The 27,886-nt window shown below is 46.1% G+C and overlaps 1 protein-coding gene across 1 annotated transcript in view; it reads left to right on the top strand.

Annotated features, from left to right (window-relative positions):
* CHSY1 (chondroitin sulfate synthase 1) overlaps nucleotides 1-27,101 on the top strand; it is a 76,506-nt gene extending 49,405 nt beyond the window's left edge. The window contains exon 3 of the mRNA XM_066196703.1: nucleotides 23,553-27,101. Coding sequence (XP_066052800.1) covers nucleotides 23,553-25,145 — 1,593 coding nt within the window. The 3' untranslated portion in view covers nucleotides 25,146-27,101. The remainder of the gene's footprint in view (nucleotides 1-23,552) is intronic.
* The last annotated feature ends 785 nt before the right edge of the window (nucleotides 27,102-27,886 follow it).

The raw sequence follows: 27,886 nt of genomic DNA, 5'->3' as shown, positions 1-27,886 counted from the left end.
CAGAGAATCCTCTTTATCTTACCACTTAGTCCACAAGAAAGGGCTGAGTGGCTGATCTAGTTCGTGTTAAAACCTCTTTGCTGTGTTTCTGGGGAGCGGCCAGGCAGCAGAAAGCCCAGAACAATGTGAGAGCAGCAGTGAGAGCCTTTGCAGTGCTGGGGCGAGGGATGTCAGCTCTGCAGGAAAGAGAGTTTGTGAAGTGAGTGATGAAATCAGCCACTAGCAGTGGACTTGCTAAAAGCAGGAAAAAAAAAAAAAAATTCACTCCCTTCTCCTTAACCTCTTATTTCTGTCTCCTGCATCAGCCCTGCTTAATTATTGCTAATGAGTATCAGGGAATTTAAATGAGAGAATTTCACAGAGTCTGTAATGAAATCAGCAGTTGGACAATAGAGGAGTAAAATCTCTAATTACCCAGGCTGGGAGCTCAGCTGTGGTAGCGTGGCTGTGTGTTCAGCAGTGTTACATTTAAGATTACGTGTCCTTCTGGACAGATCTTTAGCTTAACTGGCTCTGTGGGAGGTGACAGGAATCAAGCCAGAATCCTATAGTATGCAGAATAAGTCATGCTAGGGATTGCACACGCAGCTTCTGTTTTAAAGGGGCATTTTGTGAAGCATTTTGAGGATGGAAATGTTTGAATCGGTGGTCAGAGAGGAAATCATAACGTAGCAGGGAATGTCACTAGGGTGGTGGTAGAGACACGTACATGAAACGTTGCAAGCGTGTAAAATACAGCTTGTATGTGTGTTCTAGCATGTGTGGTTTGAAAGGTTTATGGTCCTGGAAGCTGCATCTCTGCACTTCTTCCAGTAAAAACTCGCTCAGGTGAGTAGTCTAGACAGAGGTGACGGAGGATTTCCCTCTGAACAGGAACCCAGGAGAAGCTGGAAGCTGGAGTGAGTCTTAATGGGAGAGGACAGGGCTTGGGACTCTTTTTGCTTATTTCTTTTCTTTTTGTTGTTTTTTATACTGTAGTTAGCCAGCAGTCCATCCAAAAGCAGTTGGCTGTATTAATTCTGCCTAAGTGAAAGCTTTACATGGGTGTAACTCCTTCTTTTCTTTGGCAGCCAAAGCATTTTTATTTCCAAAACCAGAAAAGTCTGGGTTTTTTTTTTTTTTTTCTTTCAGTGCCACTTCTAGGTAATGGAGCTTCAGCTAACCCAGCACTTACCAACATTTTAAATTAAATTAAAAACTGGGGGAAAAGGGACACAAATGCAAGCTGGGAAAGTGGGACAAGGGCAGTGCTGCAGCTGGCTGCTCAGATGGATAGCATGGAAAGGGCATGACATGGTGGGGGATGTCGTCATAATGTTTGAGAAAAAACATGTTTTAAAGCTTCCAAGAGCAAGCTTTTAATGGAGCACCTATTAACCCCTAAACCTTGTTGCTGCATCATGCTGATCTCCCAGAGATCTCTGCAGGGTTAGGAAGGATTATGGCCAGATGTCAATATTGGCCTTGGCAGCCATGCTACAACAAAAAATGTGCATCAGTTGTGAGCTTTCCTGGGCCAGGCAGTGAGTTAAGTGGGCTTAGGAGAGTCCATTTCAGCACAGAGATGACGCAGAGTGGAAGTGACCATTCTTGGGAATCCTGGATCCAGTCCTGGATCTGTCTGCTTCTCGATGCTGCAGGTGGGACTGTGCTGCTGATCCCAGTGTCTGCCAGGAGATGGGAAGCAAATTTTGTACACAGAAGCGCAGGATGGGTTGGGTTGGAGGGGACTGTAACGACCATCCAGTTCCAACCCTGCTGCCGTGGGCAGGGACACCTTCCCCTGAACCCGGCTGCTCGAATGGGGGAATGAAGGGGCATCACTGGAAGTGCTGGCTCAGTGTGAGCTCATGTTGGACACAGAGACCCCACAGAAAGCTGAGCTCACCTGAGGAGTGAGCAGGTGCCTGTCCTGTCAGTGCCTGCACCGCAGCAACATGGGGGGAAAATCCTTCATGTGAGCTCTTCTTCGTTCTGCCCCCTTGATTTCTCTCTCAGAGCTCTCCTGGGTCACAGGCGGCTTTGATAATAAATCAGCTCTTCAGATCATGTCTTTTCTCCTTGCCAGGTGTTGTGGTTTAGCCCCAGCTCCGTGCAGCCCCTGGCTCACTCCCCCCTGCTGGGATGGAGGGAGTATTGGAAGAGTAGAAGTGAGAAAACTTGAGAGTTGAGATAAAGGCAGTTCAATAGGCAAAGCAAAAGCCACGAATGCACACAAAGCAAAACAAAGGATTCATTCCCCACTTCCCATTGCAGGCAGGTGTTCAGCCATCCTCAGCAGAGCTAGGCTCTGTCGTGCCAAACAGTGACCTGGGAAACAAATGCCATTGCTCTGAGCATCCCCTCCTTCTCCCCCCAGCTCTGCATGTTGAGCATGATTCCATATGGTCTGGAATATCCCTTGGGTCAGTTGAGGTCAGCTGTCACAGCCGTGTCCCCTCCCTGCTCCTCGTGCCCCCCCAGCCCCTTTGCTGGTGGGATGAGGAGCAGAACGGTCCATGACTCTCTTAAAAGCACTTTTTGATAACTGAAACCTCCCTGCGTTATCAACGCTGATCCAATACAGCTCCATACCAGCTATTATGAAGAAAACGAACTCGATTCCATCCCAAACCAGCACACCAGGATGTCTGGCAAGGGATTTTGTCTCCTTTCAGTCATGCTGCTGAGGCTCCTGCATTGAATCTTTCCTGGCACCTTCCTCGCAGTGTAGCTGGAGACACTGCACAGGTTTATGGATGCCTACCCAGATTTCCAGAAACTGGCAGTCTTCTCCTCAGCTGTGTGGTAAAAAAGCCTGGAGTTTGGGAGGCAGAGCCGAACCAGCAGATCTCTTCTGAGCAGCTGTCTGCATCCCGGGTGGACAGGTTGGTTTAGTCTGTTAAAAATAAGTTTGTGCCAGCTCTTTGGGGAGTGAAACGTCTGGGTGTGCAAGCTCTCACATGGAACAGCTCACATAAAATGTGCTTTTTAAACTGCAGCGTCCTGCTTTTCTCCTGTCCCACTCTCCAAAAACATCCTCTGGGCTCAGCAGGGTGCTTCCTTGTAAAGGATGACTGAGCGTTTGAATGTGACTTCACAGCTACAGGGAGGGAGGTGACGTGGGCTTTGTGTGTTCAGCATGGAGCTCCTGTGATCTTTTTTGTATTTTCTTATAGTACCTAGAGATTTTTTTTTTTTTTAATGCAGGGACCATTTCCCATCCTTGGTGGTTCCCTGCAGGGGCTCGGCTCCTTTCGGAGCTCCTTCTGCGAGGGGTGTTGTGTGTGGTCGGCGGGTCTGAGATCCGGGAGCTGAAGGAAGTGAAGTTTGTGTTTGGGAGTTGAAAAACTCGAGGAGAAGTAATTGACCGTAATCTGAGAGCGGATCTAGCTATGCAGAGGACAGCTCATCACCATGTTCACAGTAACGGGCTTGTGAACGGAAATGGAGCTGATGGATGTTTTCTAATTATTCCCTTGTGTTGCAAATGTTAGAGAGCCAGCTTGAAATCTCTGCCCAGAATTCAGAGCCTTAATTTGTTTGACCTTTCCACTGCTGCAGACACAAGGCTCTATGAATTGCAGTCATCTTCATTAATTTCTCTATTGTTCTGGAGATGCAAATGAGCATGTTCTTCTGCAGATACCGTGTGGAAGATGGAGGTACAGCTCGGTGTTGGGCGGCCCTTCTGTGTGTTTGAGGGGAATGCTGAGCCATGCCTTAGTGCAGGGTGGTCTTCCGGACGGGTTGAGGGGCATCCTGGCCGCCTGGAGCTGGAGTGCAGTTTAAATCCACTGGTGCTGGACAGGTTTCTCTCCCTTTCCATGTCTTTCTTAGAAATAACCAGCTACAGCCGTTGTAGACAACCATTTTGACAAAGAATGGTACATTTCAGATAACATATCTCAAGGATGTATAATGCTCCAGTATCATCCTCTTGGCTTAAAAATATTATTCCAACTAATCAGCCTGAAACCCCTTTGAAAGCGCATGTGTGTTTTCCACTGGTTTATCAGGGAGACTTTTTAGGCTGGTTTGCTCTCATGTTTTAATGACCCAAAGATAGAGCTGCCAGGCATCTGCTGGTTCAGATGGATGTCCTGGTACCAAATGTGTGTGTCTGTGAATCACCAGTGGGTGCAGCAGTAATTTTTGGTAAGTAGGAGGCAGACAAAATTGCTGGTTATGATTTGAAGTCTTGCCCACAGCAGAGCAAGCAAAAGGGATGAATTAGAGACAGGAATAGTAGCATAGCCTTTTTTTCTTTTTGTGTGCAGGAAACCTCAGAGCATATAATAAACTATTGCCATTTTGATTACCAGAAAAGAAAAAAAATCCACCCCGAAAAACTGAAAGCAAAGATAAAATAAGAAAAACCTCAAGCTTAATGGGTTTGCCAGTAATAAAAATACAGCCCAGAACAAAAGGCTGCAGAGTGTTTTTTTTATATCTTGTATTCAGTATGCTGGATTGAAAAGAAATTGGCAAAAGTGTATTTTTAAAGTCCCCACCTCGCTTGTAGTTTCTCCCAGGAGGAGGAGTTGCCTTCGTGGCAGCCAGCAGGAACAGTGGCGAGTATGAGAAAAGACATAATTAGGATAGCATTAATTGCTCTTATCAGAGGATTTATTTTACAACAGCCCTTTAATTCAGGCAGCCCCACCAGAGTTCAGCGCACTCTGCAGCGATGTCTCTTTTAGTCCTGGGAGCCGTGCGGGGCCTGGCCGGGGACTCTCCCAAATCCAGAGCTGCTTTTTGACTTCAGTGAACAAAGAGCCATTAAATTACACAAACGCAAAGCTCCTTCGGGCTGTTCTGCCCGGTGGGACTTGTTTGAATCCTTATAAATACATTGAACTGACGTTGGCAATTTAAGTAAAGCCTTTCATGTCCTTTCTATATAATGAGTATAGCCTTGGCCACAGCCAGTAATCTGCTTCTTTCTCTCATCCCTTCCCTCCCCTTCCTGCCGGTTCCAAACCGGGGGGAAAAATTTTTTCTGACAGGGGAAAAAGTCGGTACAGAATGCTGGTTTTCTCTGGACGCAAATTAGGCTGCATTTTAAAGACAATTTGCTGAGTTCATTGCACTGGTACATTTTCTCACTGAGTGTCTCAGTGAACCCAAAAAAGTTACTTGTTCCCTTATCCTCTTGCTGTGGGTGTGGGAACATAGCACCTTTCTAGCACTGCTGGGATGTGGTGGGGCATGGGGAAAAAGCTAAAATTCTGAGTCAGCATTCCCTCTTGTCTGCTCTTTTAGACTCAAACCAGGAGTTTTTTGGTCTGCAGCACTGACAAAACTCAGAGGATCCAGCTGCACTGCAAAGTGCCTTTCAGGGATGTCTGGCCCAGCTGCTGTGCTCCACCCAGGGTAATAGTCTAAGCAAAGCAAAACGCTGCTTAATCCCAAGTCACTTTTTGTGCCCACAGCTTAACTCAGACTTCCTGCTCTCCAGTACTTATCCTTCAGGGCTGAGGCTTGGATTGCTCCAAACCAGTGTCATTACCCAAGCGGCATAAAATGTGCGACGGGACCGGCCAGTGTCAGGGGGAATCTTGCATCCCTGCAGGTCCAGGGGCGTCCCCCGTCCACGTTGATGGGGAGGCTGTGGCTGCTTTGGGCTGATTCCTGGCAGTGTTCGGGGGCTGGCTTAGCACAGGGCTTGACAATGGATTTTCCACGAGGTGCAGCACACGGCGGTGCCCGGAGCCGGCTGCCGTCCGGCCGCTCCTCGTTAGGAATTTGGACGCTGCGCTTGGCAGAGGCAGCAGCGCTGCAGGTCCACCGTGGCTCTGAGTCCGCTTTTCCTGCCCAAAATTTGGAGCACAAGCGATTTGAAAAGCAAGCAATGTTTGCATTTGGAGCTGTGGCTTGTGGAGCACTCGGTCGTGTCTCCCCCCCTGGACTTTGCTGGTTTGATCTCGCGTGCATCACGGGCTGTTCAGTTTCTCCCAGGTGTGTCTGTATTAACTGAAGAATTTCAGCCTAATCCAATTTTGCTCCGGAGGGATGAGGGAGGGGTTAATTCCTGATCATCTCCACAGACAGATGATTGATTAGGGGAGAGATGCTTAAGTGGTCCTAAGAGAGAGGCATATCCCACACTGTGGTAGGAGAGACTCTGGGGGAAGGATTTAGTCTCCCATCTGTCCTGGGATAGGAATTGTTCCTGACACCAGCTCTGGTGACCTACAGTGACCTTCACTATGGATAACTAGCCAGAGCTCTTCGAAAGAAGTCTGTATCTTGCTGAGCAACTTCTCAGAGCAAAGCCCCCCTGTCCCCTGAGCTTCTCCACTCATATCTTTTGCTACCAGAACTACATTTAACACCAAACATTCCCTGATCCTGGTGGAATCTTCTGAAGCTCTGAAATAAAAGTTCATTAACAGGGGGCTATGAATAGTAGGGACAGGTGGAGAAAGATGAAGACAGTTGTGTAAGGTAATGAGCTATATGGATAGTTTAGGGGTTCTGGTCCAGACAGGGTGATCAGTCACATGTAAAGCAGGTGGGATACTCTGTGCAACAACTTCCAGAAACTTCATTTAAAATATATTTAAAAAAATAAATAAATAGGCTTCCATCTGATTTTTAGGTCAGAACATTTGGGCAGTAATATATAGTCTTGCTCACTTTCTTTATTTTGGTGAGGCTCTTTAAAAGTTCAGCCACTTTGATGGTGTGGTGTCCCTGTTTTCAGCTCTTGGATATTCTTACACCTTTAAATCAACAATGGAAGCCTATTTCCATACTGTCAGATAGTGACTACCCACACCTAGTCGTCAAATTTGGACTTTCTTTGTAAGTGCCCTTCCTACCTTGTTACTCCTGCTTCATCTATCATAAACCCTCCAGTGGCCAGTGCATGTGGTGACAATTCTTTTCTGTGCCAGGCACCGAAGTAAATGTTGGTCTGTAGAAAGTGCCTTTTGAATGTGCTTTGCCCAATGGAAGTTAGGTGTCAACAGCTCCTATTCCAGTTCTTGTTGGAGTTTTTGTATTGACTGTTTTGCCATCTGCCACTGCTGTCCCTTGCATAGCAGAGGCTGGTTCTGCTCTCCAGGCCTGTTCTGAGGTAGAAAAAGTGGCACATTTCTACTGCTGAGTCGATGGAACAGTGACAGACAGCAGCATTGCTCTGCTGTGTGGTCCAGAGGGCATTTCAAATGGAATAAATCCTGCAATCCTGTTTAAACCATGCCAAAATGCTTTTCAGACTGGGTATTAATAGCAGGCTGACATGAGTTTCTTGTGGAGTGTCATCTCTAGCTTTTGCCACCTTGGGCAGGAGGATCTGTGAGGGGTTTCTAAGCCAAAATCTGTGAGGCTCTTTCTCTCCTTAGTGAGGGAAGGAACTGATGGTCAGATCTCCAAATGCTGTTTAATATGCTCCCTGTTTAAGCCATCGATCCAGGAACAGAAAGTCCGTGTTCCCAGATCTTTTAGAAGAGTCACTCTTACAGGATAAGGTTGCCAAGTCTTCCAGGACTTGAATTATCACGCTGTAATTCCATCTGTGACCTTAATAGAGACGATGTCGTGAGTGGTGATCTGCTTTCGTCCTCCTTTTGCGTACCATGGGCTGATACACGAATGTTTGCATTTTTGGCCTTCTCGATTTTTAGGTGTTTTTTTCTTAAAACGAGAAGAGAGACTGCATGAAAGTCAAAAGAAGTACAGTCAGTCGTCAATGCAGTCGAGGTAGAATTTGCACAGCTGCCAAAATGAGGTTCAGATATTTTACTGGGTGACACAAAATAAATGTTTAATTCATAGTGCATAACACTTTAAATAAATATCACTTGGCCACCCTCTAATGAGGATATGCTTGACCATTGACACCTCATATTCTGGCTGTAGTTTCTCTAACTAGTTTTTATGGCAGACTGTACATGTTTTAGAAAAAACAACATTCAAAATACAATTCATTCAATCCTGTCTAAAATGGGTCTTCAGTTTTGTAACGTCTTGTTCGAAACCCTACATTTAAATTGCTGCTTGCAAACAGCCTTCAGGATGCAAACTGAGCTTAAAACTGAGTTTTATGGAGCAATAAACTGCAATGTCATATACTAGGTGATGGCAGCATACAGCTACTGTCTTCTTTTGTCTAAGGACCTAAAAATTTCCCCTCCATTTTGCCTTCTTGAGAGACATTTGCCTATTCCCTGCATCCCATGCCATGCTGGACCCACTTGCATGCTGGTTTCCTAGAGGTTTAGCCTGTGCTTGACGAGGGGAGCGGTTAGTTTGTGAGCCTGGCTGCACAAAGGAAGCAGAAATTTGGTTAGTGATTATTCTTCCTCACTGTTTTTTGCTGCATAACCAGAGCTGTTTCTTGGACGAACCAGCCAGAGAGTGAAGAGGAAGGGAAAATCTGTGGGAATAATGGAGCAGCTGGAGGAGGGCTCCCCCTGCTCCTGGTTGTAGCAGGTGGGAGGGCAAAGGGAGTAGAAGGAAAACATAACCACAACCGTTGTAAATACGGATTTCCTAGGTAAACAGGGATTTGTGGAGCACAAATCTCATCCACTGCAGTGAGTTATTTGTTGCAGGTGTAGCCGGTCCCTTCTGCCCTCTCCACAGCTGCTGTTTCTCACCAAGCTTTTGTCCTCCTTCTAAGAGTTGAGCATCTCTGATTTGGGGCAGCCTTAGTTCTTAAGGTATTATCACATTAGCACTGTGCTGTTCTTTCTGGGAAGGTAGGAAGTTAGGATTAAATGAAGTAGGAGGTTAGTTAGGGTTGAATGAAGGTAGGAAGAAGGTAGGGTTAAATGGAGGCAGCTGAGGGGGAGGCAGCTCTTGACCACCACCGAGTGCTCGGTGGGCCTGTGGGCTCCGGCAGCTTCTCAAATCAGCTCCCCCCTGGTTGATGTCAGCACTGAGACCCAGATGGTGCTGATAAACCTTTGGCTCTTTCAGTTTTGCTGAGGAGGGCTTGGCAGGAGATCACACACCTCTCCCAGCGTGTTCCCGTACTGCCTCAGCAAAAGGGGCTGCAGCTCTTCCACGACGTTCTTGGATGGAAAGTGCTGCCTGTTCTGCCGAGGAAGGCTGCTCCAGGAGCTCACTAGCACCACTCTCCTGTCTTCAGGCACGGCTCTTCCTGCTGCTTGTGTCGCTGCCAGGACTCAAACATCAGGGAAACCAGAATGTTTGCACTGTGAGCTAATCTACTCTTTAAAGATGTTAGATAATGTAATGAAATAGCTCAGTGGTGCATTGCAATTACCTTTCACATTTCGTCATGCTTCGAAAATTTTTGTCTTCTGAAGCTGGGACGGTATTTTTAGTACAGTGCAATCAAAAATGTCTGGCCAAGGACCTGATATAGTACCTAGGAAAATGGAAATATTCCTTTAAATGTCTTCCAGAGCTGTGGTTTCCGCTAAGTATTAAACTCCATTTGTTATGTCCTGATTACATGCTTTGGTCTGGGTGATATATGGCTTGGTTTTATAATTCCATATATATGGACAGTTTGATCTCTTCCTTGTATTTTTTAATAACAGAAAGCACAACGTAGACTTTTATTTTAGCATGATGTAAGCATAATTATTTAGTGGGCAAGAGAATCAAGATTGCATTCTTCTGCTTGCCACTGAGGCTTACAGATTTATTATTGTTTTGGTTTTTTCCTTCATGGTTATGGCCAAACGATTCTTGCTATTATGTCAGGGTGATGGTTTCTGTAGCTTGGAAGTGAAGAAAGAAACCGACTCTAGAGTTGGCTAAGTCACCACTGGGTTTGGAGTGGATTTGACATTTGGATTTGATATCGTTCAGCAGTGGCATGAGTTAGTGCATCTCTTACAAACCTGCATCATGATTCACAAAGTTCGCTCCTCGCAGCATTCAGGGCACAAATTATTAGCGGTGGTCTCGACCAGTCTCATAAACGACAACCTCTTGCTGTCATCTGCTCTTTCCCAGTCTCCAGTGTATCTCTTTTCCTGTAAGGACATTTCCAGGCTGGCATTTATTGCAGCATTCCTGTCTAACGTGGTGTCTGTGCAGGACTGCTCAGCTCCTGCTGCCACCTTGAGCGAGCCATCAGCTCTTGTAAGCACACACTCTCATGGCCAGGAGCCGTCTGATTCCTCTAGTTGCTCTCCTGTGGAGCACAAAGCAAGCCCAGAGCAGAGCAGATAAATGTCCTTTCAAGACAGTTCCAATCTCAGTACCAATGTAAGTTGTCTGAGGGATGAAGAGGAGAAGGATGTTGTGGGTAGGGTTGGGTTTTGATGTGGGTTTTTTGATGCTGTGGGGTTGTTTTACTTTCCCTTTACTTTAGCCCATTGACAAAACAGAGAGGCTGACATTTCAGGGGTTGGGTGGTTTCTCTCCCATGCAGAGTGGACAGGAGGGCTACACCACAGGAGAAATCCAACGTGCAAGGAGCCCAGGAAGCTGGACTTCCAAGGAGAGGAAGGTTTTCTTTGACCTAATTCTTGACTCGTTGCGAATAACATTGTACATCTGCTAAGATGATGCTGTTCGTCTGCTAGTGGGTCCCAGAACCTGGACGCTCATCCCTGCTGCCAGGAGACAGTGCCTGCTGTAGTGGGAAGGCATCGTCAGGCAGGCGCCAGCTCTGCTGGATCCTCACGTTCTGGCCACGTCACTTCAGTCCCAGCCATAAAACCTCTTTCTTAGAAATCCTCCAAGTGTGAAATCCCAGTCCTCAAGAACAGGCAGTACTTTGGTTGGAAATCAGCATAAAACAGTGAGCAGTACAACATATTGTGTAAATCACATGTGTTCGTGTCCTCACCCCTTCTGAGTGAGGCAAAGAAGTGTCCTTGGGAGTTGATGGATTTAGTGGGGTTTGTATGTGATTTCTTTTAATGTGCTTCAAATTAGTCACAGTGCTTTATTTCCTAGGCTTCATTAAGCTTGTGGTCTGACCATATTGTGATAGTCACTCCTCACGGTTTGCTCAATACTAGTTTTAATATCCGGATATAGATTTCTTCAATATCCTGCAATGCATTTTTCGGTGCTTTTCTGGATAATGCTAATACTAAACAGTCTGTGATGCACCAGGCCCCTGAGCTACATTTTAAGGTCAGCGTAATGCTTTCCATCTCTCGTCTTTGTGCAACACAGACTCCTGTTACGTGTTGAGGTTTTTTTAGGACATAAAGTACCCAAAAGGAGGTTCTTGCTTAAGATGTATTATGAGACAACACAACAGTGCTGCAAACCTGCCCCTTCTGGTCTGATCTGTCCTTCTCCCTTCTACTCTTGCTCTGTCTTTGCTCCTCTCCTTCTCTATCTGTGGGAAATATCCAGTGTGCACTGTTTCCATGGAAAACAAGTGCCCAGGAGATCATCTCTGTATTCTTCTGGCTTAAAGATCTGTAGAAACAAATGGCATTCCAGAGGGGAAAATAAAAGTTCTCCTTTGACAGTTTGGTGAATAAAAAGGTGGCACGCTGAACAGATTTGGCTCGTTTTGTCGCCTCTGTTCCTGTGGCAGTTCCTGTGGCACTACTGAATTAGCTCGTAAAATTTCTGTGGAGGGAGGAAACAACTATTTTGAAAGTCAAGTAGCCAAACTTCTCTCAGAGATTTGTTAGTTGCTGATGTGTATTGAAGCACTTCTGGACCAGGTGTAGATTTGCTCTCTCCAAACAGAAGAAAGAGCCTTTGAACATACTATCATTGCCTTAAAAATGAAAAAGAAAACTCTCGCCTCAGGCATTTGACAGGAGGCCAGACCTCAGAGGACAGCTGAAGAGAGACAGACAGGTTTCTAACATCTGGTTTGGGTGGGTGGATTATATTTGACTTTGGCATTCACATCAAGACGAGGCAAAGGCAGGGCTTGATGAAGAGCACGGTCCCGCAGCCTGCACAACATTCCCTGGCTCTGGGATGGGAAAACCCCAAACGGGGATGGGCAAAGCAGCCATGAGATGAGGATGAGAATCCTGGGGTACATGCAAAGCTCTTTCTGTAGGCTTTAGAGAAAAGTACTGTTGGATTGGGCATCCCAAATCAGGTTGTGGCTACGGAGGATGTCCCTGACAGATGTCCTTGAGCAGAGTGAGAGCTGTCCTCCCACCCAGAGCTCTGGGGCTGCCTCTGGGCCCTGCCAGATGAGCTGTGTGGAACAGTGCTGCTATTTCAAGACTCAAATCATGTGTCAGTGCCCACTTCGCTTTCTGACACGAGTGCAGCCCCCAGGACTGAGTCAGCAGTGGATCCCTCTGCCACCAGCTAAGCCTGTTCCCAAAAGCTTGCTCTCAGTAGAGGTTTCCAAGCCTGCTGTTGGCCAGGAGTTGGGAGCACCTATTTGCTCATGGGATGCACGTCAGAGCCCGGATTAGCTCAGCTCAAAACCACACTGAACTCGGGAACAACCTGCAGTTCGGATGATGCAAGTATATCTCGGAAGAGTACTGAGGAAAGGGCAGCAGAGAGTAGTCCTGTGTGTCCCTGTGAAAGCCCCATTGAAGGGCTCTGGCTCCCTGGTGGCTGTGCCTTTGTGGGACAGCAGAAGAACACAGTCCCCATCCATGCACCCTGCCCTCCCGGGCCCGCCTGCCTCTGAACCGTGGTGATTTATAACACCCCGAGGACACCAGGGCCCGGTTCAATGCAGCTTTAAGCTGTCAGGCTGTAAATTGTCTTGGTTCAGGAGCTACTTCAAAGCAGCCCAGGCTTCCTGCAGCAAGGAGAAGGCTTTTTGGCAAAGCCAGCACAAGTTATTTGCTATTCATGAGTCAAATCCCTGAAATGTCCTCAATCAGCAACTAAAAATGGGTCATAAGAAGACAAGGCATTGCTGTCTGCTGAAGGAAGCTGCGAACTCTTCTGGCCTCCTCCATCTGTTGGCTAAAGCTCCTTCTGCATGCTCAGCAGTGGCTTTTTCTCCCTCCCTGCCTTTCTCTGTTGGGCACACGAGGTTACTTGAAGCCGCAGGACCTTGACCCAACAGGCAAACCCACCCAGGAGATCTCCCGTTGCCCCCGTCTCCCAGATGAGTGGAAAAATGTCATTGGAGTATGGGAAGGTCACTAATGAAAGTGATAAATTCTTCCAAGCTGCCTGGTTTCCAAATCTAGAAAGGCTGCAGTGGCAGAGGGAGAAGGAAAGGAAACAGCAGCTGGGTGCAAGCTGAGGCTTGTAGGCTGCAGGCTGGCAGCTGGAGGGATGGAGGGACCAAGCCATGGTGGCTGCAGGCAATGGGCACAAGTTTTGGAGCCAGGTCTGCTCTACCAAAACTACACCTCTGGCAGCTTGGTTGCAGCCAGCAGAACAAAGTGTGCTCCAGGTTGGAAGCCAGGAAGACCCTAGGAAGACCCAAAAACTCTCTGTATGTGTGCCTAATATTCAAAAGAGAATTCACTTGTGTTGTGCGATTAGCAAATCCTTCCCCACGCTGGTGAGTATTTGAGACAGTGTATTTTTTTCCTTTCCATTTCTGGTGCATTTACATTCAGCATAATTGCATTTATTGGCATCCACATCTCCTGTTTTAATTTAGAGCATTACGAAGGGAGCAGTTGAATATTCTTTTTGTCAGAGCTGGGTGATGGATGGGGAACATCAGCAGGGCTGAAGCACCCACATGGAGGTGAACCCCTGGCTCTGACAGACCGTGTGTAATGCAAGAGGCACTTGGTTACAGAGCACTGCAGAGTAACGCTGCTTGTTCCTTGTCCAAGTTGTGCCAGACGGCAAACTTCCAGAAAACCTCAGACCATATACAGTTAGCCAGCAACACTATGTGAAATCTTTAACCATATTTGAACGAACGGGCTAACTTGGACACGGCGAGGAGGGAAATGCCAGTCTGCCTGACAGCTCGTTTTAATAATGAGAAAGTTGTTCCACTGACAGGAGGACAATAAAAACTGTGGCTGCCTAGAAAGATGTTGCCTTCCTTCTAGTTCTGAGCATATGTGAAACTGCAGAGGAAGGAGCTGGTCCCAGACCTGTGCATTTGCAGCAGTGCTTTTCCCTTCTTTCATAACCTTTTCACTTCTCTCACCCCTTTTCCCTTCTTTCACCATTTTTCTTTCCAGGGTGTTGAATCTGCACCCACCCTGCCAACCCTATCCAAATGAGTAATTAGTAAATCACTTTTTTCTCCTAAAAAGTGACTTATTTAAAATATATTATCCCTTGCCCTTCAGCAAAGCAAGCAATAAAAATAGGTGACCTTTGTAATTAGAGCTATTAGTGCACAATTTATGGGGCTTTTGGGTTACAGGGCAAGAAAGGCAAATTCTTGAGAGATTTATCCTTCCTCTGAATGGGCAAACCTCCCCTGCTGATCCCTTATTGATCAAGGAGCTGTATCTTTTATAACCAAACTGCTGTGTATTACACTTATTGTAGATGGCAGAACTGTTTGAGGCAGAGACCTTGTCGTGGAATGGTTTTGGCAGTGCCACGTCTGCGCTGGATGATGTACATGTGTTTTCCAGTGATGAGACAAAGGGCAGATTTTTGTTTTTAAACTCAGCACAGAAGAGCAGGAAGGCTTTAAGTCGTGCGTGGTAATGGTACAAGCACTAGAGAAAGCCTTGTGCAATCATCACCTCACTGTGGAAATCCTGTCTGCAGCAGCGGCGTTACTGCACGGTGCTTATTACCATCACAGCCTTCCAGAGCTCAGCTATCCCCAGGCCAGGGCTCAGCTGTGGATCCTCGTGGGCTGACTGAAACATGTGGCTTCTCCACATAAAACGAGGGTTTGTGACTTCATTTTCCTCTCCTCCTCTGAGCAATTGCTAAACAATTCTTTGGGAAAAAAAAAAAAAAAAAAGTGCACGCGTTTCATATAGACACTTGAGAACAATGCTGTGCAGCTTTGGTGAGCCCTGGAAGCCGTCACCCTGGGCTGCTCCCCGTGTGAAACAAGCTGGTGATTGAGTCCAGGCCCTTGTAGGAAGTCTTCAAACCAGCTTCAGAAATGGTGGCTCTGGCTGAAAAACCAGATTGAAGATGAAGAGCTGCTCTGAGCTTGCAGGCGGGTGAAACCCTCTGCCTGTGTCAAAAACATTGTGGATTTGCCCGAGTCTGTACTGGGCACTGGTTCTGTGGGAGGTCTGTAAGGAAATCCATAGCTTGTTCTGGTTTTCTACCAACAGGAGTAAGAGGAGATATTCTTTTAAATGCAGCTTGAGTTCCTTCTTCATTGCTGGGTGCCATGGAGGGGTGTACTGAGATGAGCTCAGCTGGTTGAGCGTGGTGTTAATAACACCAAGGTTGTGGTTTTCATCCCAGTATGGGCCATTCACTTAAGAGCTGGACTCAGTGATCCTTCTGGGTCCCTTCCAACTCGGAATATTCTGTGATTTCTGTGACAGTGATTGCTGCTGACAGCAGACCTGAGCAGGAAACCCAGCACTGCCTCGTGCTGCCAGCTCCCGCCCTGCTCGGCGCCTTCAGCAGCGGCCAACCATGGATATATCTCAGCATGACCCTGGAAAACACAGCTAGAGAGCTCCATGTTGGAGCACTCATTGATATCCAAGCCTGGAAGAGAGATGGCTGTGCCATGCAGTTAACACAGAGATTCACCATCATCTTGGCCTTTGTGCTGTAGCGAACCAGGTGACACTGGTGAGACGCGAGCGGAGCCGCACTGATCCAGCGGGACCAAGTGGGCAGAGTGAGCCCTCTGAGTGTTACTTGAGTGCTGGCTGGCTCTGTGTTTCAGATAACCCCGCCAGCTTGAAGTGGTGTGCAGCTGCAACCCCCTAGGGACAGGCCATCAGCAATTTGGAAGGGGCTAAGGTTTCAAGAGTTCCTCCTGAACAGCATCCCTTCTTCCAGCTGCTTGCCTGGCAGAGGCACAACACAGCAGCACCCATGGAGTGGCAACTGTGGCATCTGGGAGGAGGGTTCATCAGCAGAGAAATTAGAAATGTTATACATTCACAGTTTTCTGTCAGTTTTTATCAGCTGATAGTGATGTGGCTGGCAGAGAAGTGCTTTTAGCATCAGTTGTTAGGAGAGCATAACACAGATGGATTTACAAATGAAGTTATGGAAGATGCTCTCTCACGTTGAGGCTGTTCTGGCACTGCAGGTCCGAGGGGCTGCAGCTTTGACATAGGCAGTTGAGCAGTTGGCCTTGTCTTGGGGATTTAATTCAGCATTCCCAGCTCCCTTCTTGCCCCTTTCCAGAAGGTGTATTCCTGATACAAATCTTCTCAAGGGATCAGAAACATCAAGCATGGTCTGTTGCCGTGAAAAAGGGGCAGTGGCCCTCCTCATCCCAAATAGTTCTGTTTAAGCTGGAAGTGATGAATGCCTTGCAAATGGATTTTTTTTTTTAAATACAGCCCCACCTTTTTACATGCAGGGTAGAACTGCAGCTATTGCGAGGCTGAATCTTTGCCTAATGAAATTCACAGTAATCTCCTGTGAAGGCTCAAGAGAGATTCAGAGCTTTGTGCTGATGTGACTTCCTCAGCCCTGTCCTTCAGTGCCGTTACTGTGACATTGTCTCCCTGTGCCTGAGGGGTGGAGGTTCCTGAAACATCCTGCAGCAAGAGAAAGCTGTGCTGGTGGGCACATGTGGGCAGGACTGACAGGGAGGGATCCTGCAGACAGACCCACTGGAGCCTTGGCTTCCCCCGGGCTTCTTGCAGAATCTGGTGTTGGCAGAGACCTGGAGACCTGGGGTGGTGGTGATGCAGGATCACTGCTGTCCCCATCCAATCTGGCAGAGAGGCTGTGCTGCTCCAGCTTGGATTTCTGATGTTGCACTGATGCTGAGATGGTGGGTGGCTGCCTGGGCTGCAGCTGAAATTTCTCCAAGCTGAGGGTTTCTTCTCCATTCCCCTTTTAGCAGTAACTTTTGGTAGCCTTGCCAAGTGGACCAAAAAGGCTCATCATCCATCATGGCTCGCAACTCCTGCAAAACCACTGGATGTGGAAAGTAGCTCCCAAATAGGAATCTTTGAATTCCATGAACAAAAGTATTTCTAAATGATTACATTACTGCTTCTTGAAAACACATGGTGGAAAATCACACAGCAGTCCAGAAGAGGTCTTCTCTTCTCTAGTCTGTGTTCAGAGGAGACTGCATCCCTCTAACTCTGTTTTTACCATACAGAGAATATTGGCCAGGGTGTCAGAAGCTTTCTGCTCATCATCTCCAAGACGCTTTCCTCCAAGGGTCATGTGCTGCTCCTCTGGAATCTTAACACTTTGCATGAGAAAGAGCAGATACAGACTTCCAAGGCTGTGACTCTGGCTTTCATGGGGCTGTTGAAATTCATAATGAAAAACAAGTTTTCTTGTGCTCTGCCTGTACTGTGGGGTAAAAGTGTGGAGTTGACAACAGGGAAAAGAAATGCTGAGGTGCAGTAGATTCAGTGGGCAAGTAATTTGGCATCATCCCTGAGTCTGGCCTTGAAATGAGCAATCAGCAGCAAGTCACTGTATCCCTGGTTTTGTTTGGATCTGAGACAGAGGCTGGAGAGGGAGAGCTGAATCATTTGCCCCATGGGTCAGAGCCTTAACTTGAGCAAGGGCGAGCCTTGTGAAGGGCAGCAGTTTGCACCAGGACTCATAATTTGGAAATTATGCTAGAAGCAACTCTTGATTGCACTTTCTCAGGCAATCCCAATGACAATTAGTCATTTGCACCTACGATGTTCTGCTTCTTTAATAGCTGTAGCATAGAACATTTGTTACTGTTTAGTGATATTATTTGTTTTTGTTTCTGTCAAACCAGAACCTTTTGGACGAAAACCGCACATTCACATCCAGCTCTCCTAAGGTTCACACAGTTAAATCTGAATATCCTAAACCGGCACGTTCCATTTTATCTGATTTCTGTCTCCTCATTTAAACCAGGAGGATGAAGCTCACTTTAATGCAGGGCAAGGAGGAGGGAAGTTCTCTGCTTCCTAGCTGGAGGATCTCAGTTCCCAAGTGCCTTGGACTGCTCCCACGTGTAGGTTTTGGGTAATGAGATCGTCGAGCTCAGGGTCAGAGGTGAGGTACTCCATGCCAGTTTTGAAGACCCATTCATTTTTGCAGGTTTTCTTCTTTCCTTTGCCAAGCTGGAAATACTTTAAAGGCTACTTGGTTCGAGAAACTGTAAATGAATAAGTAATTTTTAAGCTCTTCTACTTGCTTAAACAAGAAAGGATTGGGAGGAAAACAGTTGTTTAATTAAACAGCTACTTGGTATGGTTCACAAAAGCTTGAACTCCAGCAGCAACTCTCCTAATTCACAGATTCCTTGGGAATTCAATGACCTTGAGTTTGCTGTGCTTGAAACTTGCCTTAGTATTTGGCTTCCTTTCTGGAATACTTTGGAGAGGAGAGCGGTGCAGGAGGCACTGCAAGGCTCTCGAGTGAGACCAGCGCTGTTTCGCTGAGGATCGTATAAGAAGAGGCATTTGTGTTGTACAGAATAAACTTCTTGCTTCAGAGCATGCCTGGGCTTACTGCACCCAGAGGTCACAGCTGGATCTGCCTCTGCTGCCCCAGCCATGGAAATTCTGAGTACTGACTGGCTGCTCGGGGTGATTTTCTTGCCTCTCTTTATGAAACAAAGCAAACATGAACCAGCAGTACTTGATGAAATTTGTGTGAGAAGTGAGTTGTCTGAAGAATCACATCATTTAATAGTGCTCCAGAGCTCAGGGCCTCACTTGCCAGCTGAGAGGGAAGTCTGATCTCCTGGCACCCAGTGGCGTTTCCTGCATCCTTTCCTGTAGTGGCAACTGGGGAGGTTAAAGCCATGAACAAGTGGCCAAGTTCACTGGAAATGAGTGTTTATCCATTACTTCCCTGTGTTTGTCTCCACCATAATAACTCTGTCTGAAGGAGTGCCTTCAGTCATGTCAGTGTTTAGCTGTGGGATATAAAGCATCAGGATTTAAATGGAAAGAACCCTGAATACACAGAGTTGTATCCAGGAGGTCCCTACAGTCTTCCCCTCCAGCAGAGGGAAGTCAGCAGTAAACAAAGCCTTGATGCTCCTTTCCCTTGGCAAAATTTTTCATCGATTGAGCGATATTGGTGATGTGTAAACCAGAAAACTGGAGATCTGTTGTGGTTAATCAGTGCAAAATTGTGGCAAAATCGTGCTAGTGCAGCTGCAATCGTTTCATGCAGTTCCTTGGGATGTGGGAGCAGAAAGACTTGAATTTCACTTCAGCCAGCCAACAGGAGCTGCCCCCTTGCACCAGCTCTGGCAATCTTTGGAAGGAGGAGATGGGGCAGGGTAGGGGCTGTCCCAGCACCTGCATTGCTCCTGTTGAGCAGCTCCACGCTGGGACCCACATCCTCATCTCCTCCTGACAGAGGTGCTCTGAGCTAGGTGACATTAACCATCATTCGAGCTTTTAATTAGCTGGGCTTTGTACCTAAAGCCCATCTTGGGCGTTTCGAAACCTGCCATACAACATGTCTTATCCGTGATTGCTTTTCGTGAGACTTGTGGGGCTGTGTTTTCTGGGCTCTGGGAGCACAATCTGGAGCTGTGAGAGAAAGCCCTCGGGGGCTAATCCGTGGCTGCAGGCCAGTTTCTGCATAAACTGGTCTTATTTTTAAAGTCCATTTTCTCCAGTACACTTTTTTTTGGCCTGCAAAAGACTTCTTCATTTAAAACGAAGAACGTAACACTCTCTCCTTTCAGTTGGTCTTTTGGACGTGAGCCAGCAGTGCCCACAACAGCTGTACCACAGTTTAAACATTCAGTCTCTAATGGTTTGGGGAACATTAGGGTTTTTAAGGCTTCAACAGGTCTAGAGTAAATAGTGGTCAATAAAGAGTAGCTCTTCTTTGTATCCCTATGCTCTCAGTGCTCTGCACTAGAATAAAGCATGCTTAGAATATAATCATTGCAAAATTAATATCCATGAAAGCTTCTTTTTTTTTAAAAAAAAAGGGATCATAGAGAAACCTGTTCCGCTAGAAGAAGAGTTTGCAAGAGTTCAGCTCTCAAGGCTCTGGTAACAGGCATGGGGTAGTCGGCACGTAGTGTCTGTGGGAGACGTGCATGTCCTGGGCTTGTGTCACTCCCCACACGTGTGTTTAGTGACTGGGAGGAGCAAGTCAATCACAGATATTCCTTTCTCTGTGGCCTTCTTCCACCCACCTATTGATGATGTACACAAGAGTTAATTATGATTTTGTATCTTCCTTATGGCTTTCCAGTGTCGTGTAGAGTCGAAAGCCAGCCTGTGCTAATTGGTGACATTTAGCATTGTGTTTTGGACCCAAATATGGTAAAAAAGTATATTAGCAGTGATTTGTGATAGTTGGGAATTGCCCTTGTTAGTGATTGAACCCAGTGCTGGGGAGCCTTAATGGTTTGAGCAAATCAGCGTTGGTGGGGCTGTCAAGTGGTGTGGAGGGAGCTGCTCATTTCCTTCAGGTTTGGAGGTGTGGGTGAGCCGACACAATCCATGTGGGGCTGGTTTCTGGGGCAAAGCCCTCGGGCCTGGCAGCCCTTCTGTGGCCGTGGGACAAGTGTCTACCAGCGCCTCGGCCCGAGAAGGGTTAAACTGATCCCTTGGCCACTGGCCACTTGGACTTTGTGTACAGCACTTGGTGTCACTGTGAAAAAATAGTTTGTAACTCCTTGTACTCTCTGTAGGGAGTTGATTAACTCCTTCCAGTGCCCTTCTTTGTGTTTCCTGCCGGGGTGGGGTGTACCTTGGCCCCCCCAGGGGGATGGGAGCTGTGGGATCCTGGCACACCCCATGCCTGCTGAATGCCAGGGGACAGGGGGGACGCTGGAGTAGGAGAGGGAGAGACTTCATAGGAAAAACTTTGAACGTGCCAGCCTTGCAAGGCATTCTCCTGAAAAATAGGATTATATAAAAGCCTGGCTACTGTGGTGCTTCTCATTAGCTGCACCGCAGGGCTGGCCGGAGCACAGTTGTCACCTTTTTGGCTGAGCAAGGTGGCTGTTAATAGACGTTTCAGTTGTAAATTGCTTTGTGTTGAAGCCCCAGTAAAGTCTTGCTGAGATGTTTTATTTTCAGATTTCGAAGCAAGCTAGTTTTGGGAAGGGGCAGGAAGGAGTATTAGAAGGTAAGTGGTCCACCTAAGAGGTTACTCCCGAGTGGCAAGCTAGAGCTTTAAAATATGTTTCTTAATTTTAATTTGTGCCGTTTGCTAGGGCTTCCTATCTTTACTTCCATTGGGAAGTTTCATAACATTTTCCAACCCATCAGTATTCTATTAAAACTTTGTTGTGCAATCTGAAAGCCTTTCTGCTTCTCATGGTTTCCTCTTCAGAATGCCCTAGGTAGCAATTTTGGAGTAAATGCATTCAGGCTGCATGGTCTTGATTTTGTTGTCTTATAAGTTCAAAACAAGACCTGAAATTAAATCCTATTGTCAATTTTCCTTTAAATAATGGCAGCCTAATGATGTGATTTGAGAATTTTCATCTGATGTCACAGTACTCCTGGAAAAGCCTCTGCCTATAGTTGTTAAAATGTCAGTGAAACTGGTAACCATATGCATTTGATACTTCTAGTTCTACATATGCATAGTGTTAGAGGATAGATCAGTGCTGTCAGTAAAATGAGTCCTGCAGTACTGGGCTAATCCTGTTCTTCCCGTGAGAGCTCTCCACTGCAATAAATGATGCTCACAAGACTGACCTTAGATGGGTGTGATTTAAGGTCTCCTAGAGCCTTTCTCAGCAACAGCGAGGTTCAAAGTGACCAAAAAAATAAGCAGTGGTAGTAGAGGAAACAATACAGGGACACAAATGGAGAACAGTTTTTTGGGTGAGTGGAAAAAACGTGTTTCTTGGGAAAGCATGAGGTTCATTCAGTTTGGATAACTCTGCTGGACGTGGGATTAGACCAGCTAACCTCCGCCCGTAGCGCTCTTTTAAATCTTGCATGACTTCTAAAGGGATATTATACATCTCGACAGGCAGCTCATCTGAGGCCTGCCAAGGGGCCATGGCCAAGATGTTCTCCTTTGGCTGCGTTGCCGTGCAGATCCATCCATCCTCTGGCCTGGATTGCTCCCAGACAGCCTGCACGCAGCAGGGATCACTTGGGGAGAGCGGGAAGAAGGTGAACTCGAAGGGGAAAGGGGGTGGGGGACTGGTGGTGACCCACGAAATAAGTGTCCTTTCTTTCTCAGTCCGCCTGAAATCCCTCCCTCCCTCCTTTGCAGTGATTTACATTTGCTCAGATTAAAATCCGTGCTCCCAGTGGGCTCAGCCTGCTCCGTGCTGTCGGCGGCGATACGCCGAATGTCAGGTTTCAGCGTGCACACAGCCAGCTTGTTAAGATAGCAGCAATTAAATCCAGGTGTAAGTTTATCCCTGAGATTCAGTGTCTGTCCACAATAACGGGAAAAATGCAACCGAAGGCCCAATAAAACAGGACTGGTGCTGGCTCTGGGCGGATGGTAAAAGGAAGGTTTCTGTGCTGGTGATTTTCTTTCTAGTGCTCTGTTTGATTGCCATCATATTTGAGACATTCTCCCTGGTTCTTTTGTTGAGTTTGGCTCTTTGCTGCCCTGCACAGCCCTTTTGCACAAGCTTTATTGCTGTGCTTCCTGTGGCAGATTCCACTGCCAGTAACAGAGATTGGATCCCATATTGAATGAAGGTGCTGTGTCAGCTCTGGCAGGTTGATGAAGTTTGTGTTGTGACAGAATCTGCCCGTGGTCTTTTTAAAGTTCCATTATCTAAGCTGGGATATACCTTTGGCCTCAAGGTTTATTTATCAGTTTATTTTTCACATTATCATCCTAGCTGGTCTTTCACAATATCAGCTACTGCCTGAGCTACTGAGGACGGTAAAGCTGGTTTGTCTTCTTTCCTAAGACTTGTGAATCTAATCTCAGCTCATTATCTCCTTGTTTTGAAATAGCAAATGCCACATTAAGGATGTTTTTATTCTGGCGTACACATGCATCCTGTATTACCTGACTTCTGGAACTCTAGGAATCTCAGGTGCACTTTACTGTCCATTGATATTTTAAAATGACAGCTGTAGCTTTGCATTGCAGCGCTTGAGGTAACATGTTGGGCATCTTGACTAAAACATTCAGCGACCTGCATTTTTAATGCCTAAACCTGCATTTTTAATGCCTAAATGGCATTTGGAAATAATGGAAAAGGTGTTGTCTGATTTGCTTAGTATGTACATGGCATCTCTTTCTATTCTTCTTTATTATTAATGTTAAAACAATGGGAAACAAATGAATAATGGGAGTTCTGTAGCGAACACTTCACGGTGTTATTTTCCTGGTGATGGTGTGCTGTTGTGAAGAAATGAGCTTACAATCGACTTACTGCAGAATTGTTTGGCCGCCGGTGATACCTCTAGAATGGGCTGTAGTAATCCCAAATCCATGATAGATTTTTCTTTCACCAGTTTACAATGAATAATCCTCTTAATTTCCTTGAATAGCTGCTGGTATTGCTACAACCTGTGCCTAAACCCAAGAACAGCTTATTCAGAAAGCCTTCTGGCCCTGTGAGCGAGGGGGAATTCTCTCCCAGCGGGGTTGCGTGGGCAAACTTTCACAGGGTCAGCACTGCCGAGACTCTGACTTCCCCTCTCTCTCTCTCTCTCTCTCTCTCTCTTTTCTAGATGCAGCAGCTGTTCTACGAGAACTACGAGAAGAACAAAAAAGGCTACATCCGAGACCTGAGGAACAGCAAAATACACCGAGCTATAACGCTGCACCCCAACAAGAACCCCCCATACCAGTACAGGCTGCACAGCTACATGCTGAGCCGCAAGATCGCCGAGCTGCGCCACCGCACCGTGCAGCTGCACCGCGAGATCGTGCTCATGAGCAAGTACAGCAACACCGAGATCCACAAGGAGGACCTGCAGCTGGGAATGCCGCCCTCCTTCATGCGCTTCCAGCCCCGCCACCGGGAGGAGATACTGGAGTGGGAGTTCCTGACAGGAAAATATTTGTACTCGGGCGCCGACGGGCAGCCGCCTCGGAGAGGGATGGACTCGTCCCAGCGCGAGGCGTTGGACGACATCGTTATGCAGGTCATGGAAATGATCAACGCCAACGCCAAGACACGGGGGAGAATCATTGATTTCAAGGAAATACAGTATGGGTACCGCAGGGTGAACCCCATGTACGGAGCAGAGTACGTGCTGGACCTGCTGCTGCTCTACAAGAAGCACAAGGGGAAGAAGATGACGGTCCCCGTGAGGAGGCACGCGTACCTGCAGCAGACCTTCAGCAAGATCCAGTTCATGGAGCACGAAGAGATGGACGCCAAAGAGCTGGCCAGCAAAATCAACCAGGATTCTGGGTCCTTGTCCTTCCTCTCCAACTCGCTGAAGATGTTTGTTCCCTTCCAGCTCAGCAGGTCCAAAGCAGAAAGGAAGGAGCTCAAAGACAAGAAGATCAACATCCTGATCCCTCTCTCCGGACGGTTTGACATGTTTGCAAGGTTCATGGCGAATTTTGAAAAGACGTGCCTCGTTCCAAACCAGAATGTCAAGCTGGTGGTCCTGCTCTTCAATTCCAACTCCAACCCTGACAAAGCGAAGCAGATTGAGCTGATGAGAGATTACCACTCCAAATACCCCAAGGCTGACATGCAGGTCCTGCCGGTGTCGGGGGAGTTCTCCAGGGCACTGGCTCTGGAAGTCGGATCTTCTCAGTTCCAGAACGAGTCTTTACTTTTCTTCTGTGATGTTGACTTAGTGTTTACCACAGAATTCCTCCAGCGGTGTAGAGCCAATACAGTTTTGGGTCAGCAAGTGTATTTTCCCATCATTTTTAGCCAGTATGATCCAAAGATTGTTTATAGTGGAAAGGTTCCTAGTGACAATCATTTTGCCTTCACTCAGAAAACAGGTTTCTGGAGGAACTATGGCTTTGGTATCACCTGTATTTACAAAGGTGACCTTCTTCGAGCGGGTGGCTTTGATGTCTCCATCCAAGGTTGGGGCCTTGAAGACGTAGATCTATTTAACAAAGTCATTCAAGCTGGCTTAAAAACTTTCAGAAGCCAAGAAATTGGAGTAGTCCATGTGCATCACCCTGTTTTTTGTGACCCTAATCTTGATCCGAAACAATATAAAATGTGCTTGGGGTCCAAAGCTTCAACTTATGGGTCCACACAACAGCTGGCTGAAATATGGTTTGAAAAAAACGACCCAAATTTTGGGAAAAGCAGCAATACTAATGGCTCAGTGAGGACAGCCTAATGTCCAGCTATGCTGGAAAAGACTTTTTTTTTAATTATCTAATTTATTTTTGGGAAAATGTTTTTTGATAATTCACTTTTAAAAGACCACACAGGATATATTTTAGAAATCATCGTTGTTTTCTTACAAAGCGCTCGTTTTGAGAAGAACAAGGCCCTTGGGTTTTTTTGTTGTTGTGTTTTTGGTTTTGAACAAAAACTGTGATCAGTATTTGCCTTCAAACAAAAAAAAAAAAAAAGAAAGAAAAAAAAAATTGTTTAAGAGTTATCTGATCAGCGGAAATCTGACTTGAATTAGAATTTCCTTATGAACAAAAGATTGTTTCCTACCGTTTCCGTTGCCGTCTTCATGGCTGGGATTCTGTAAATGTGGACCTGAGCGTGCAAAGCCAAGTGACAAAACGCTGTGTCTAAATGTTTTTGGTGTGACTGCTACCGTGCAAAGATTCTGCTCCTTTGGTTCAGGATTAGCCATTAATTTTCAAATTGCGTTAGAAAATCTGAGTCGCTGCGGCCATGAGAAAGGGTGGTAATCGCAGGAGGGTTTGGGGGTTTTTTTTTAATTCCCTAACAGCTGATTATTTCAGTTTAAAAATACACTTCCACTGATTATGGGCAGGCGAGGGAAGGAAGTAAGCACAAGCCGTGATCCGATTATTCCTTGTAGAAATTGTCGTGTTTGACATTTGGTCCGTACACGGACGGAAGGTTTGGGGAATCCGCGGTGGGTTCTGTGTTTTGTCCTCAGCCAAGGGCTGAGCGATGTGACCAGGAAATGCTGAAGCCTGAGGAGCCAGGGGAAGGGGCTGGGAAATGGGAATCTCTGGCAGCCAAACGACAGCACACAACGATCAATCCAAGATCCCTGAGGAGAACTTGGAAAACTCCTCTGCACCGAGTGTCCCGCGCCCGATCGCATCGACTTCGTTCAGTCGGTCACGTGATGTTTATGGGAACAATTGTTACATTTGATTACTAGTTTTGTTTTGGGATTCTTTTTTTTTTTTTTTCTGTATCTGCTAGACCGTTAATTTATTTAATATCCATTGTTTTAGGTTCTTGACCTTTCCTTGAATATCTGTTAGTCATTTTAATATTTTATATATATATATATATGTGTGTGTAAATATATATATATATATTAGGAATGTATTGCATCTTCTCACTGATAAGGTAGTGTACATCATACTTACAGTAAATGATCTCCAAAGATTACTTTCTAAAATATTTTTTCATTAATCTTTTTTTTTCCCCCCCCCCAAATTCCTTTAACATTTTTGGAATGACATCAGTGAGTTCAGGAATTTTTTTTCGTATTCTAAGAGGAACTGGGGATGCGGAGGCTGAATACAAGGAAAATGTGATCCCTATGAGTTAACACCTAGCAAGGTAAGAGAAAATACACGAAATAAAGTGCCTTAAAGCCAGATAGGGAACCCTGAACACTGAGACTTAGACAGTGACTGGACATTGTCATTGAAGCAGATGATCTCTTGGGACCTATGTACCTGTAAATATCCTGCTCAGCAGAAACAAAAAAAAAATAAAAACCAGTGAACAATTTATTTTTCTATCGTATCCTCCAGGCCCATTTCATCTCATTGCCCTCAGCTCCACTTCGCCTACTCTTTGGGAAGTGGAGGCAAGTGAAGGAGTGGAGAAAACCCAAGGCTTAGGTGGTTGTTGCCACGTTTGAAGGGATCTTACGGAGCAATTGCTATTCCAGTAGAAGAAATAACCATTGTTTACACGTGTATGGAGTATGAACTGCAACTAGCATAGAGTCTGTGTCTTACAATGTTCATCATTTTCTGGTGACAGTCCCAACAATGTAGCTGCATGGAAAATTTTCTTTTCCTTCTCTTTTTTTTTTTTTTTCCTTTCTTTCCTTCTCTTTTTTTTTTTTTTTTTTTAAACTTGCTTCTAAGATGCAATAAAGATTTTTTTTTATTTGCAATTGGAGCTTCTCACGTCGTCAGTCCGTATCATTCCACCCAGCATAAGCACAGAGTAACACACTTTGGGAAGTAAGTCCAGGTGAAAGGATCTCTCTCTTCCAAAGGGTTTTGACCTCTGTGTTGTGTTTTGGTCTGGGATGAGCTCAGTGCTTTTACCTCAACCCTGAGGGAAGGGAGAACAAACCCATTCATCAGGCTCTGGTGCTGATGAGCTGTGCCATTCCCTGGTTTTGACCTTTTCCTCATGAAAATTTTAAAAGTACTGCTGCTGCCTGAAAACACCCGTAAGTGTACATTTCAAATACATCCAGTCACAAGGCTGCATGGTGCCCTAATGTTTTGTGTATTCAAAAACACGGTAAAAATAATTATTAAGTGGGTTGAGCACATCTTTTTAATAGCTCTAGGAGTTGTTCAGTATTGGTGTGAGGACAAAATTAAGTCCCAAAGCAAGAATCTTAGGGATTGCAGAGGTGTTTCTTCACACAAGGGAAAGAGTGGGGAAAAAAAAGCAACTTGTATTTGTGGTGCAGAAAAGAGCTTAAAGAATCTGAACCCCAAAGAATGGCAGCAAAGGGGGGAGAAAAAAAGCCCTGTACTTGTACTGTATTTATTAACATTTATGATTATGTAGGACTGTTTTTAGCCCGTAACAGCTGGTAAAAGCAGAATGTATGTAACTGGAAAAAAACCACTTAGTGAGCAGCACCCATCTGGTATTGGGTTTTTTTGGTTGCTTGGTTGCTACAGTTCTAATTCTGTTACCAGATCTCTATGAAAAGTG

The sequence above is a fragment of the Chamaea fasciata genome, unplaced genomic scaffold (genome assembly GCF_029207755.1).
Source record: "Chamaea fasciata isolate MVZ Bird 193981 ecotype frontalis unplaced genomic scaffold, bChaFas1.0.hap1 SCAF_14, whole genome shotgun sequence".
Lineage (NCBI taxonomy): Eukaryota > Metazoa > Chordata > Aves > Passeriformes > Sylviidae > Chamaea > Chamaea fasciata.
This window is presented reverse-complemented; position numbering and strand designations above follow the sequence as displayed.